Here is a 13340-nt window from a genome sequence, read left to right on the forward strand (position 1 = left end):
TGGCCAGCAAATTTAAATCACCACTGTTACGAATTAGATCAGGATTTTTAGAAATTACAGGTTTGTTAATATTCTTTTTTTTTTGACATTCAAGTCCTATGCAGTTATTTATTTTTTATTAAATTTTTCCTGTTAATATTCTCACTTGATATTCTCTGTAAAAGAAAACAAAGATAAACCACATTCATATTATAACTAAGATTAATCCTATTCTAAAATGTATAGAAATGTTTGTTTTAAAAATAACATATTACATATGGAATCATTGTGTATTGTTTGGGCTTTTGAATTGGAGCGCTACCATTTGCTAGTTGAATACCTTAAACAGTCCTCAATCTCTGAGCTGTATTTTACCCAATTGGAAAATCCCAGTAATAATCTGAAAATATCTCTGATTTAAAGAGATAACTATAAAGTTTTGTGAGAATATAAACTGTAAAGTACTCTACAAATGTATGACATTACTTATTACCTGAAACACTCAATATTATAATATGTATTAGGAAAAGGCAGCTGGAATTAGAATCAGAGCTTCAGTCTTTGCAAAAAGCGAACCTTAATCTTGAAAACCTTTTGGAAGCAACAAAAGCCTGCAAGCGGCAAGAAGTTTCTCAGCTGAATAAAATTCATGCTGAAACACTTAAGGTAGGTAATCTGAAGCAATACTTCAACCTTAAGTCAGTGGTGTCTCATTTTGTTAATAATGGAGAGTCTGCACAGATTATCTCCAGATACAGATAGAATCCCTTGCCAACAGTTAACCCCAGGGTAATACTAGTCCTAGGGTTCTGATGTATACCCCCAGTGGCAGGGTCGTGTAGGGAAGATTACAGCATTTGGAATCAGACCTGGGTTCAAATTCTAATCTGTCAGTAACCTTAGGCAGGGTTTCCTAACTTCTGAGCCTCATTTATTGCCTCTGAATTGGAGACGAGGCCAACTTAATAACAGGGTTTTTCGAGCATTAAATGAGATAATAAAGTGCCTGGCACCTGATGGCTCTCAGTATATGGCAATTGTTGCTGTAATGTGTTGTGTGCTCAAAGCTTGCAGTGGAAGAATAGAAATCCTAAAGATAAAGACCACTAAAGGATCAAGGGTAACATGGGGGATAATAGAAGGGATGGTTCCCCTAAATAACCATAGCCCTCATGAAAGAAGAAAACTGTGAGCATCTGAGAATGAGGAGAGGGAAGGGGAATACATAAGGAAGGCAAAGGTTAAGAAGCTGATGCTGCTCATCCTGGTTATTTTAACTTCTGGACCAAATTCTCTGAAGGCTAAAAAAACCCTTTCCTTATACATCTTAAAAATAATAGGTGTTTATCTCTAATGGTTATCTTTATCAGTGATGCTTTTTGTATCACTTAATAGGATACTGCTTTTCAAAGTAATTTTATTTGTTTGAATAGGTAATGACATGACTGGAATTTTTTTTTTTTTCTTTGCGGTACGCGGGCCTCTCATTGTTGTGGCCTCTCCCGTTGCAGAGCACAGGCTCTGGACGCATAGGCTCAGAAGCCATGGCTCACGGGCCTAGCTGCTCCGTGGCATGTGGGATCTTCCCGGACTGGGGCACGAACCTGTGTCCCCTGCATCGGCAGGCAGACTCTCAACCACTGCGCCACCAAGGAAGCCCGGAATTTTTTTCTTTTATATTATTTATTCGGTTGCACTGGGTCTTAGTTGCAGCAGGCAAGCTCCTTAGTTGCAGCTTGCCGGCTCCTTAGATGCAGTACATGGGCTCCTTAATTGTGGCATGCAAACTTTTAGTTGTGGCATGGATGTGGGATCTAATTCCCTGGCCAGGGATCGAACCCAGGCCCCCTGCATTGGGAGCGTAGAGTCTTAACTGCTGCACCACTAGGGAAGTCCCATGACTGGAATTTTTAAAGGTACAAAGTGACAAGTCTCATTCTGTCTACTGTCCTTTCAGCCAACCAAGAACCTCCTTGGAGGCAGACAGTGTCATGAAGTTTTTTTGTTTTTTCTTTCTTTTTCATATTTTTTTTTATTTTTCACAAACAGTAGCATACACATACACATCATTCTATACCTCAATTTTTTGTTTAAACATAATGATATTTTAGAGTTTGTCCCATGTCTAAAGGGAGAAAAACAAACTTTCTTCTCCTTATTTATTTATTTTTTGGCTGCGTTGGGTCTTTGCTGCTGTGCACAGGCTTTCTCTAGTTGCAGTGAGCGGGGGCTACTCTTTGTTGCAGTGCGCGGGCTTCTCATTGTGGTGGCTTCTCTTGTTGTGGAGCACGGGCTCTAAGTGCGTGGGCTTCAGTAGTTGCAGCACGCGGGCTCAATAGTTCTGGCACACAGACTTAGTTGCTCCACGGCATGTGGAATCTTCCCGGACCAGGGCTTGAACCCGTGTCCCCTGCATTGGCAGCCAGATTCTTAACCACTGCTCCACCAGGGAAGTCCCTCTCTCCTTTTTGTTTTGTTTCTTTTTTGTTTTGTTTTGGCAGCTGCACAAGAATATACTGTATGGATATATCATGATTTAACTTGATATATATCAAGTTAAATACTATTATTTAACTTGAAAATACTATTTTCAAGTAAATACAAGAAAAATACTATTTTTTCTTATAAAGGTAGAATTTTTAAGATTGCTCTTTTAAAAAGGCAGCCTTTAAAATCTGTGCAGGAAATTATTTTAAAATACTTGCAGAATATCACCAAATGTTTCATAATTTGAGTTTGTAGCCCCTTAGCAATAGAATTATAGAGCTTGAAGCACTGTGGCATTCTAGTCTACTTCTTTTTATAGCTGAGCAAACAGGATGAAGGGGATTAAAAGGTTTGCCAAGAGTAGCATAGCAATTCAGGTCTTGTTGTTGTCGTTCATTTTTAATTATGTGAGAACTTTATGGATACATTATCCTTGTTTAAAGGAAGTATACATATGTATACAAGTTTTGGTTAAAGTTCCTTTTGAGTACCACTTCCAATCTGGGTCTAATCTGGTCCTTCATCCCCCATCCCCATCCCCAGGGGTAATTTATCATCAATTTGGGAATCCTTTTTCTTAACAATTTTGTACAGGAAATATACATAGTCTGAGAAGATATGTGGAGTTATTTCATAGAGTTTTTTTTTTCTTTTGTCATACTTTGTTTTTAAAACTAAATGGAATCATCCTACATATGTTATTCTGCAATGGGCTTTTGTTAACTCAGGAATATGCCTTGGGTCTTTCCACATGAACTAGTACTTAGAACTCTACCTCATTTTAAACCCAGGCTTCTGTGCTTTGGAATAATTCCGTGGCTTATTTAGGTGGTTTCCAGTGCAAGCATTCTCCGGGGCGGGTTTTATGAAGGAGAAGTGGTAGTTTTAGGACGTTTCAGCATCCTGCTGAAGTGCCCTCCAAGTGGCTGTACCACCTTCCTTCCCACGAAGCCTGGGAGCACTCCTTCCACAGCACTGGCCCCAGAACTGCCATTGTTCGACAGTCTGATGGGTGAAAATGGTTTTAATTCTCCTTTCCCTCATTTCTAGTGAGGTCAGACCACATCTTTTCCTATGTTCATTGCCATTGGTTGGAACACAGGAAAAGATGTTTGACCTATGAAAAAGTGCCTACTTTCCTCCTAGTTATTTATCTTGTGATTTGTAGGCGTTTTATGTGTTAATCTTTTGTTTGTTATGTATACTGCCAGTGTATTCTGCCATCATGTTCCTTGTCTTTCATCTTTGTATGTGACACTTTTGTTATACAGAAGTTTGAAAATTTTGATATAGCCAGGTTTATTGATCTTTTATCTTTGCGACTTTCTTTTTTTGGCCGTGCCGAGTGGCTTGCTGGATCTTAGTTCCCTGACCAGAGATCGAACCCGGGCCCCAGCAGTGAAAGTGCCAAGTCCTGACCACTGGCCTGCCAGGGAACTCCCCCTTTGTGACTTTTTAAATACGTTTTTAAAGGCCTAGACAATCTCAAGAGCATCAGTATATTCTACTTTCTTTTACTACTTTTATTTTATTTTTTTTCTTTAAAATACACTGTTTATTTTTTTCTCTAATTATAAAAATAATACATTATGCAAACAGATAGTTTAGGAAACACAAAAATCCACCCAGGAAAACGACAACAAAAGCCCCTCCATTCCACCAGCCAGAGATAAGCGCTGCTGGTGCCTGTGACTACGGCACATCTGAGGCCGTGCACCCAGCCCCGGCCTCTGCAGAACTGAGGTGGGGCTGCAGGCCAGGAACAAACAGTGAGACACATGTAAGACAGCCGAGCAGGATAAAGCCGGAGTCTTGTCTTCCAACATCTAGAAGCTGTTTCTCCCTCCTTGGCACACGGTGAGGGCCAGCGTCCCAGGCCCCGCAGGGAACCCCCCCCCCCCCCAGTAGCTTCCAGGGGAGCACAGTTTACCCAGATGCTCTGGAATGATTTTAAAATCTGGAGCGGATTCACGGCTACCCCTGTGCTAATCTCACTCATGGCTTCCAGATCTGCTCCCTGGGCCAGAAGCGGGTGGGGAGAGGCCTCAGACCGGAGTGCCCGAGGGGCCTGGACACGGGCCCGTCATGTGCAGAGAAATGCCCGGGAGCCACGCATCTCAGGGGGGACTGGCCTGCCTGGACCTCACCGCATACAGACGATGCCTTTTAAGTCTGGGCAGAAGACAGAAGAACTCACAATAAAAGGAAGGCTGCAGTAAGGCTCCAAAGTTTCTGCACATAGAACAGTGACCATTTTTGATGCCGCAGAGCCCCACCCGCCAGGGGACACAGGAAGAGCATGTCCCGGCTCCCTGAGGACAGGGCTGGCCTCTCCTCCTCTCAGCCAGACACCCACGTCCATGGACACAGGGGATGCCCCACGGCTCCCCAGGGCACAGCAGGGACCTGCGGGCAAGGACCCTGAGCCTGTGGGTGCGACCGCACGGTCCAGAGCGGGCACCAGGAGACGGGGGAGAGAGCCGGGTGCCAGGGTTGGAGTCCCAGCTCTACCGCCCGCTGCCCTTGGGCCAGGCAGTCTGTTGGGCCTTGGTTTCCTCATCTATAAAATGGGAGTAATGCCCACTTCATGGGCTCCTGAAGGGACTAAATAAAACAGGAGAAGCAGGTCACAGCACTGGCACATCTCAAGGGTAAATAAATGTCACAGTACCCATCACTGCTTCCCATTAACCTGCTTCGTGTCAACCCTGTGGCTCTCACTTTCTTTAAAACTGTCCCTCTGAGCGCTGACCAAAGCCTGGGGGGTAAAGGGGAGGTTTATCCTATCCAGAGCCAACCCAAATCTAGATCCAGCCAGGCCTGCCAGGTGGCGAGAACCCGTGAGCCAGCGGCCTGGACCAGAGAAGAGCAGCCCCGCGAGGGCTCTGCCAGGGCCACGTTCAGACTGCAGAGCAGACAGGGCCCAACAAAGGACGGGCTTGTGTGGAGGGGCCCCGTGGGGGGCACTGAGGCGATGCAGGCAGACCTCAGGGGAAGGCACCGGCCAAGCTGGAACTCTCCCTGCAACACTGAATCCCTCATCATTGTTTTGCCTTTAATCACATTTTTAAACACTTAACATACAAACATCTGTTCCTTGATGTTTTGTCTTTGTTCCTCTGTCATCCTCAAAATGAAAGTCCAGAACTTTCTGCACTAATTTTAAAGTCAGGCTGAACGTTTAGTAATGAACAAGGCTGCTTAAATTTCCCTCTAATTTTGTCTAAGTGTTCGTGAAGTTTATCATAAGTAGGGTCATCATAAGGGAGTTTCTGAATCATTCCAATCGATGATTCTAAGACCTTCATCTTTTTGCTGTCTTTCTCAATGGCGGCACCGTGCAGGAGACATCTCCCAGCAAAAGCAAAACCTTGGTAGCACCTGATCTCAGATCTGATTTTAGCTCCATGTAACGTGTTATACTGTCTTCCTTCAGTCATACCCAAACTACTTCCTTATTCATAGCCCTCCTGATACCCTTCCCTGTGAAACCTCTCATCCGCCATCACGATGGCATCGAACGTGTCCTGACTCCCAGCCGTGGCGGCAGCCGCCCCGCCCCTCGGACTCGGCCGCCCCGTTCTGCGGCCACAGACCCGCAGAGCCTCGGGCGCGGATGCCTCTTTTAGTACTTTTATAATTTTCTTTTTACATTGAGATTTTTAATGTGTCTGCTATTTTATTTTTAAATGGCATGACATACAGGTTTACCTTTTTAAAAAAATAGACCATGTTTTATATATGGAATCAAAAAAAATTGTTCTGAAGAACCTAGGGAGGGGCAGGACAGGAATAAAGACGCAGACATAGAGAATGGACTTGAGGACATGGGGAGGGGGAAGGGTAAGCTGGGACGAAATGAGAGAGTGGTGTGTACTTACATATGCTACCAAATGTAAAATAGATAGCTAGTGGGAAGCAGCTGCATAGCACAGGGAGATCAGCTTGGTGCTTTGTAACCACCTAGAGGGGTGGGATAGGGAGGGTGGGAGGGAGGGAGACGCAAGAGGAGGAGATATGGGGACATATGTATATGTACAGCTGATTCACTTTTTATAAAGCAGAAACTAACACACCATTGTAAAGCAATTATACGCCAATAAAGATATTTTTAAAAATAATAAAATAAAATAGACCATGTTTTTCTCATTAATTTGAACTTTCCACATATAAATTATTCTAATTCTGGACTTTTAATTTTCTTCCAGTGTTCTGTTTGATTATACATATGCTAATAATGCATTGTTTTAGTGACCATACACTTCCTAATTTGTTGTCTTTTTGTCTCGCACTTTTTTTTTTTGTATACAGTTTAGAGTCGACTTATCAAATTTCATTTTTAAAAATCTTACAGCAATTTTTGCTTGAGACTGCTTTGAACTGATAGGTTTGTTTCCACAAGGGCATTTCTATGCAGCCTCTCAAGGATATATTTTCTTTTCTTTTTTTTCTTAAATATTTGCTTATTTGGCTGCTCCAGGTCTTAGCTGCAGCATGTGGGATCTTTAGTTGCAGCATGTGAACTCTTAGTTGTGGCATGTGGGATCTAGTTCTCTGACCAGGGATTGAACCTGGGCCCCATGCATTGGGAGCGTGGAGTCTTAGCCACTGGACCACCAGGGAAGTCCCAAGGATACCTTTTCTTTTCTCTTGATGAACAGAATTTTAATTTTATCCTCTCTGTTCACACAATTATAAATATGCTATTTTCATGTGTGCTAATGTTGTTTTCCTAATAATTTTTTGCTGCAGATCATAACGACACCAACCAAGGCTTATCAACTTTGGTCTCGATCAGTACCAAAATTAAGCCCTGAACTGGAGAGCTTTGGCTCTGCACACACTCAGAATTCTAGCAGATTGGATAAGGATATCTTAAATGAGCCATTGCCACCTGAGATTAGTGAACAAGCTTTTGAAGCCATTTCTGAAGAGCACAGAATGGTGCAGGTACCTGTTTAGTATTAAAATCGTATATTTTTAAGGATGAGTGTGTAAAAATCCCTGTGTTAGAAATCAGCCTGCTCTTGTTCTTTTAATCTGCTTTGCAGTATTTAGCAAGTCAGTTTCCACTTTCCTTGAGCTTTGGTTCTCTTGTGTGTAAAAAGACCAGTTTGCTACTAGCTTCTAGTTCCAGAACTGGTTTACACGGCACAGTGTTGTATCTGCTAAAGAAGATTAAATAGTTGAAAGAATCTTGTGATCAAATTTTAGACAGCTTTTGGTATATTTGAAATAACATGTGAAGTTTGTTTATCTCAGAATTCAGTGATTTATTTTTTCTTTTAAGAAGTTTATGTACTGTCTAGTAAAACTTACAGGGAGCCACGTCACCCCAAATTCCAAAATTTTGCCCTTCCACGGGTATGGAGGCCTTTCTGGTGAAAGTCACTTCATATAGGCCTGAGAAAGTTTCTTAGAAGTCTCAAGATGGCTCTACGATTTAATCTATGATTTTAATTTTTATTACTTCTTTCCTTTGTGTTTGAAATTATCCACTTTGATGGGCCACAGGTATAATTCTGAAACATGAGAAATCGTTAGTGTAGTCTTTTGAAATGGTTTTCTGGCTCCAAACTGGCCTTTGATACCTTTGTCCATATGAGGTTTTGAGTTTTGTATTTTTAATGCAGAAGAAATTATGGAATGTTTAAGATGTCCATTAAAAGAATTTTTGACCACTGAAGTTCTTGTGTTGCAGGAACAAATGTGTGCCCTTCAAGTCAAGTTGGATGAAGAAGAGCATAAAAACCTAAAGCTTCAGCGGCACATTGACAAACTGGAACATCATTCTACTCAAATGCAGGAGGTGAGACCGTGAGCATTGCCTCAGAAAATATATGAAACAGATCCTCAAAGTAAGAGCATCCCAGGAAGGAAGTGACTTTATGAAGCCTTGGTCAAGGTTTATTTGAGTTGTATTCTCTATTTTGTTACTTCACCTACTATAATGAGACACATCCCTAGTCTGAATTTAAGACTAGATTTTAAAAACAGAAACAAGGTGATGATTTGGAGTGTGTCTTAACATGCTAGTATTTTTTTTCCAGTAAATTTATCTCTTTCCCAAAGCTTTTCTCATCGGAAAGAACTGATTGGACCAAACAGCAGCAAGGGTATCTCTCTCAGTTGAATGTCCTTGAAAAGCAGCTTCAAGACACTCAGACCAAGAATGACTGTGAGTCTGAACACTGGAAGCTTCCTAATCTGAATACTGTAACTTAGTATCTTTTTACTCATATGGATAAAATGTTGCCCCTGTGTTTTTGGTTGGTTGTTTCTGTTTGTTTGTTTTAAATTAGACCGGATGAGTAATAACAATATATTATAAAGGGTCATTTTTTCCAGGACTGCTCTCAAACAAATGATACAAATGTTTGCTTAAAGTTTTAATACTGCTTTGAAAACGAAGTGTCTTGAATTCATAAGATGAATGTTTTACTAGTGACAAAAAAGCATAAAATATATTTGTATATATTCATAGATGTGGGAATATCATTTAATTCCCAGTTTTTTCACTTTCTTCTTTCATCAGAGTATTTGCAATAGCTTATGATAAAGCTAAGGCAAAAAGGACAGCCGTTTCCTTTTCTTTGATCTAAAAAGTAACCTAATTTTAATTCCAGTTGGAGTTTCCTTAGAAGACCAGAGTGTTTAACCTATTTTGGAAAGTTCTGGTGCATCTCCGAGGGTTTTCAATAAGTAAGATTAGGTCACTTAAAATACGTTAAATCTCTTGTCTTTTTTTCTTATTGAAGAGTTTTGATGCACATTCTGCAGGAGAAATGTAGAAAAATCAAATGACCTACATGTGAGGGACAGGTGTTAACTTTTTTTTTTTGGTAGAAATATACCAAAAACCATGAGCAAGGGAGAGGAAGAAAATAGAAATCTCAGTGCTCCTAGATACCTCCCATTTAGTTGTTCAAAATTTTTACACTTAAAATGGTCTCTTCAACTTGTTTTTGCTGATTGTGTGAAGGGTACCTATCAAATTTATTTGCCTCCTTTGTAAAACATACATGTAAAGAAAAGTCTGTTAAGAGTTATTATGTGTTTGTTTGTTTGTTTTAGTTTTGAAAAGTGAGGTACATGACCTGCGAGTAGTTCTTCATTCTGCAGACAAGGAGCTGTCTTCGGTGAAACTGGAATATATTTCATTCAGAGAGAGTCAGGAGAAGGAACTCAACAGCCTTTCTGAAAGACACATGCATGTACAGCTTCAACTAGATAATGTCAGGTAGAGTTGTTCTGTTATTGTTTCAAGTTGCCTGATTGGCCTGTAACCCAGGACTACTTGAAGTACAAGTGCTATAAACCCAACTCAAACTAGTTTAAAAAACTAAGAGGTAATTTATTGGAAATTCCCTGGCTGTCCAGTGGTTAGGACTCTGTGCTTTCACTGCCGAGGGCCTGGGTTTGATCCCTGGTCAGGGAACTAAAATCCTGCAAGCCGCATTGTGCCGCCGTTTAAAAAAAAAAAAAGGTAGTTTATTGGCTCACGACATTGGGAAGCCCCAGAGGTGATTTTGGTTTCACAGACAAACTAGATTGAATCTCAAACAATATTGTCAGTGTGCATCCCCATCCCCCCATCCCCCCCAGCTTCTCTCCCTCACTTCCTCTTTCACTCCCTCCCTCCCTTTCTCTCTGCTCTTCTTCCCTCTGTGTATTGCCCTTATTCTCTTCTACTGTTGAGGACCTTGCTCTATGTGATGGGGAACAGATTGCCTCAGACAGCTCCATCTTCTGTCTCCTGGCGTAACAATCCCTGCGAAGAAATTCTCTCTCCCCATTGCCGTATACCAATCCCAGAGAAAACTGGTATTGTTCTTGCTTGAGTCATCTGCTTACTTTTGGATCAGTCACTTGCCAAGTGTTGGCCCAACAGAGGTGATGTGTCTGTTTCCTCTCCAGCGGGAAAGGTGTGCTCTTACTAGAAGGGACAGTACAAGGTAGACCAAATCTGTAGTTGGCCACCATTGTCCACAGTAACTCCAGAGGCTGGCTAGTTAGTCAAGTGCTGGTAATCTTGAAACAAAGTAATCTAAGATGTAAATTGTTTGGTTTTTTTCCTCACTAGTTTCAACCTTTTGTAAAACATAACTTAAAACCATCTTGTGGTTTTGATGCTATTTCCCAAGTCTATGGCAATAATTTAATAATGGACATTTTGATTGTGATACTGTGAGTGTGATATGAGTGTGACTGCTTACTCTAGAAAAGCTGCTAATAGACAACCTTGAATTTAGTTTTTATAGACATTGCAAAGACTAAAACCTGTAAGCCTTGAGTGTTTTTTGAATATGCAACAAGGAATTAAAAACAGAGGAAGAAAACTTGAGGTCTGCATGTCTCCATAGACATGTTTTTGTTGGGCCTGCCCAGTATGGTTTTTGAAAACAATTTAGCATAAAATTTTTTAAATTGAGAACTTCCTAATAAAGATCCATATTTCAGCATCCTCTTAAAAATCCGACAAGTTGGTGGCACTGGGCCCACATTCTTGTATGGCAGCCATCCTTTAGAGAGGGGCCTGTGCTAAGTCAGCACAGCCTGCACTCCCCGGCACCATTTCCCCAGCACCAAGACTGCTGGTCAATGGCTATTTGTCATCACAGGTGCACTGTTGTTTTTTCTTACACCTGGTATTAGTTTTTAACATCCGAATCACTAAATCTTATCTTGGCTCTGTCGTAAACTAATTTTGTGTGATTTTTTTTGCACTCAACGTGACGTACATTGAGGATATCACTTACTGGGTTGCTTAAACTGTCATGGCTCTCAAAGGTTAAGACCTCTAAGTGAAACCACCCAACCGCCGTGTATTTCTTGAATTATTTTACCTGCTTTATATATACAGTTTGTATCGTAAATCATATGTTCTCCCTCCCTACCATGTATTGTCTGTATATCTAACTTTAGCAACTGATTTATCTTACTTCGTAATTTGCCACTTCTGCTCTGCATGGAGTTAGTGAAGCCAGATAGATCCAGGTCTCATAGGCCTCTGTGTACAAGCTGGGACATCTGTTTTGGGTGGTCCAGAGGTCATGTTTACTAGTTTCTGGATGAACTCTATTCGGGCATGTCACAGTATGTTGCTAAGTAGAATAAGAGGGTGAAAACCTAAAAAGCAATAAGTAATAATCATGTGACTTAAAAGATAGTTCTATCCTAAAGGACTTTATTCTCTTGCTCAGATCAAAGCCATATTTGCCATCTTGAAAAACCTTCCTAGAGTCGGGGGAATAGGTGTTGAGTCTATAGAGTTCAGCTATCAGCAAAATTAAATCAATGGGCAGTCTTTAGTTTACATGAGGGTTAGGTCTGGAACCCCCTAAATGAGTCTCATCACCCAAAATTGCCAATCAATTAAGCATGTCTGGTTGAAATCATGGGAGAAAGAATGAAGAAGTAAATGGCTGCAGGCTAACATGCCCAACCTGTCTTTTCCATCCCCATCACACTAATATTCGTGTATCACATCATAATGACCATTTCACAGAAGTCTGTGAGGAGCTTTACATCAGTCAAGCCTTCTGTAAGTTGGAAATGGTCTGTAGATGGGATAAAGTGAACTGCAGATAAATCTGACTAGCAGAACTGCATTTAATGTCTATATTTACATTTGTAAAAATGTTTTCCTGTTAAAGATTGGAAAATGAAAAGCTTCTTGAGAGCAAAACCTGCCTACAGGATTCCTATGACAACTTACAAGAAGTAATGAAGTTTGAAATTGACCAACTTTCAAAAAACCTCCAAAACTGCAAAAAAGAAAATGAGACTCTGAAATCTGATCTGAATGTAAGTTAAGAAGGATATTGGTTATTGATGAGCTTGTTCTGGATGTGTGACTGTTTGGCCTCTTCCTAACTTCTGTACTGGCCCATTGTGCCTGCCACGTAGAAGGTACTCCATGTGTTTGTTGACTGCACCTTAAAATCTAATATAACATTGTCTTTTAGAATTTGATGGAGCTTTTTGAGGCAGAGAAAGAACGCAATAACAAATTATTATTACAATTTGAAGAAGATAAAGAAAACAGTTCTAAGTGAGTGCTATTTATCTTTTCCGTAGTTGACTAGAATATCATTTACTACCACATTCTTTATCTTACGGGTTTTCTTTTTTTTTAGTTGCTAATAGTCTGTTAAATTTTTTTTTAAAGCATTCCAAAAGGAATATCAGATTTTTTTGTATAAATGGCTGTGTAGAGAAACTTAATTTTTCAAAACATTTAATAACTAGCTACAGTACTTTTTAAATGAATAGCAGTTGGTGGTGATCAGAACTCGGGACCTTCTGTAAATAAATCACAGTATTTATTATTGAAAGGTGGGGACTGATTTATTTCTATCTCTACTATTTGATTTCTCTGCTCTTTTTTTCTTCTGGTCCCTTATATGAACACCATTGTCTTTCTTTCCTCTCTCCAAATTCTTTTCCTTGGTGATCTCTCTCTGTCTCTTCGTTCCAGCCAACAGGAGGATTATTACTCTAATAAGAAGAATTTGTATTAGTGTATTCAGCAGATACTTGTAGAGTTCTTACCATGAGACAGATTCTCTTCTAGTCCCTGCTATATACTGGTGACTCCATCTAATTGGGAAAGACAGTTAACATTTAGTCGCTCATTCAAACGCTTAGTGTTATCCAGCAAGCCAGGCACTGTTCTGGTAAATGCCAGGACATTTAGAGGTAAGACAGTGAACAAAAGAGCCCTGTCCTTTTGAGGTTCACATTGTAGCACAGAGAGATGGGTAATAAGTAAATAGTATATATTATGTTAGAGAGTCCTAAGTACTCTGGAGAAAAATAAACTGTCCTGGCACAAAACTGGGTTTTTGTTAAATAACTGTTGAAGAAACTGG

General features: G+C 40.6%; 1 protein-coding gene and 1 pseudogene across 2 annotated transcripts in view; one reads left to right on the plus strand and one right to left on the minus strand.

Annotated features, from left to right (window-relative positions):
* Positions 1-13340, plus strand: part of KIF15 (kinesin family member 15) — a gene marked incomplete at both ends in the record, with an annotated part of 73947 nt that overhangs the window by 44502 nt on the left and 16105 nt on the right. The window contains 7 exons of the mRNA XM_082849187.1: positions 504-645; positions 7219-7416; positions 8168-8275; positions 8539-8644; positions 9541-9706; positions 12123-12273; positions 12435-12520. Coding sequence (XP_082705313.1) covers positions 504-645; positions 7219-7416; positions 8168-8275; positions 8539-8644; positions 9541-9706; positions 12123-12273; positions 12435-12520 — 957 coding nt within the window. The remainder of the gene's footprint in view (positions 1-503; positions 646-7218; positions 7417-8167; positions 8276-8538; positions 8645-9540; positions 9707-12122; positions 12274-12434; positions 12521-13340) is intronic.
* On the minus strand, positions 5595-6873 carry LOC309966972 (protein LTO1 homolog; annotated as a pseudogene). Its single transcript has 2 exons — positions 6819-6873; positions 5595-6097 (listed from the first exon to the last, which is right to left on the minus strand). The product of its transcript is annotated as a protein LTO1 homolog (transcript).

This window comes from Leucopleurus acutus, assembly GCF_964270905.1.
Source record: "Leucopleurus acutus genome assembly, chromosome: 10".
Taxonomy (NCBI): domain Eukaryota; kingdom Metazoa; phylum Chordata; class Mammalia; order Artiodactyla; family Delphinidae; genus Leucopleurus; species Leucopleurus acutus.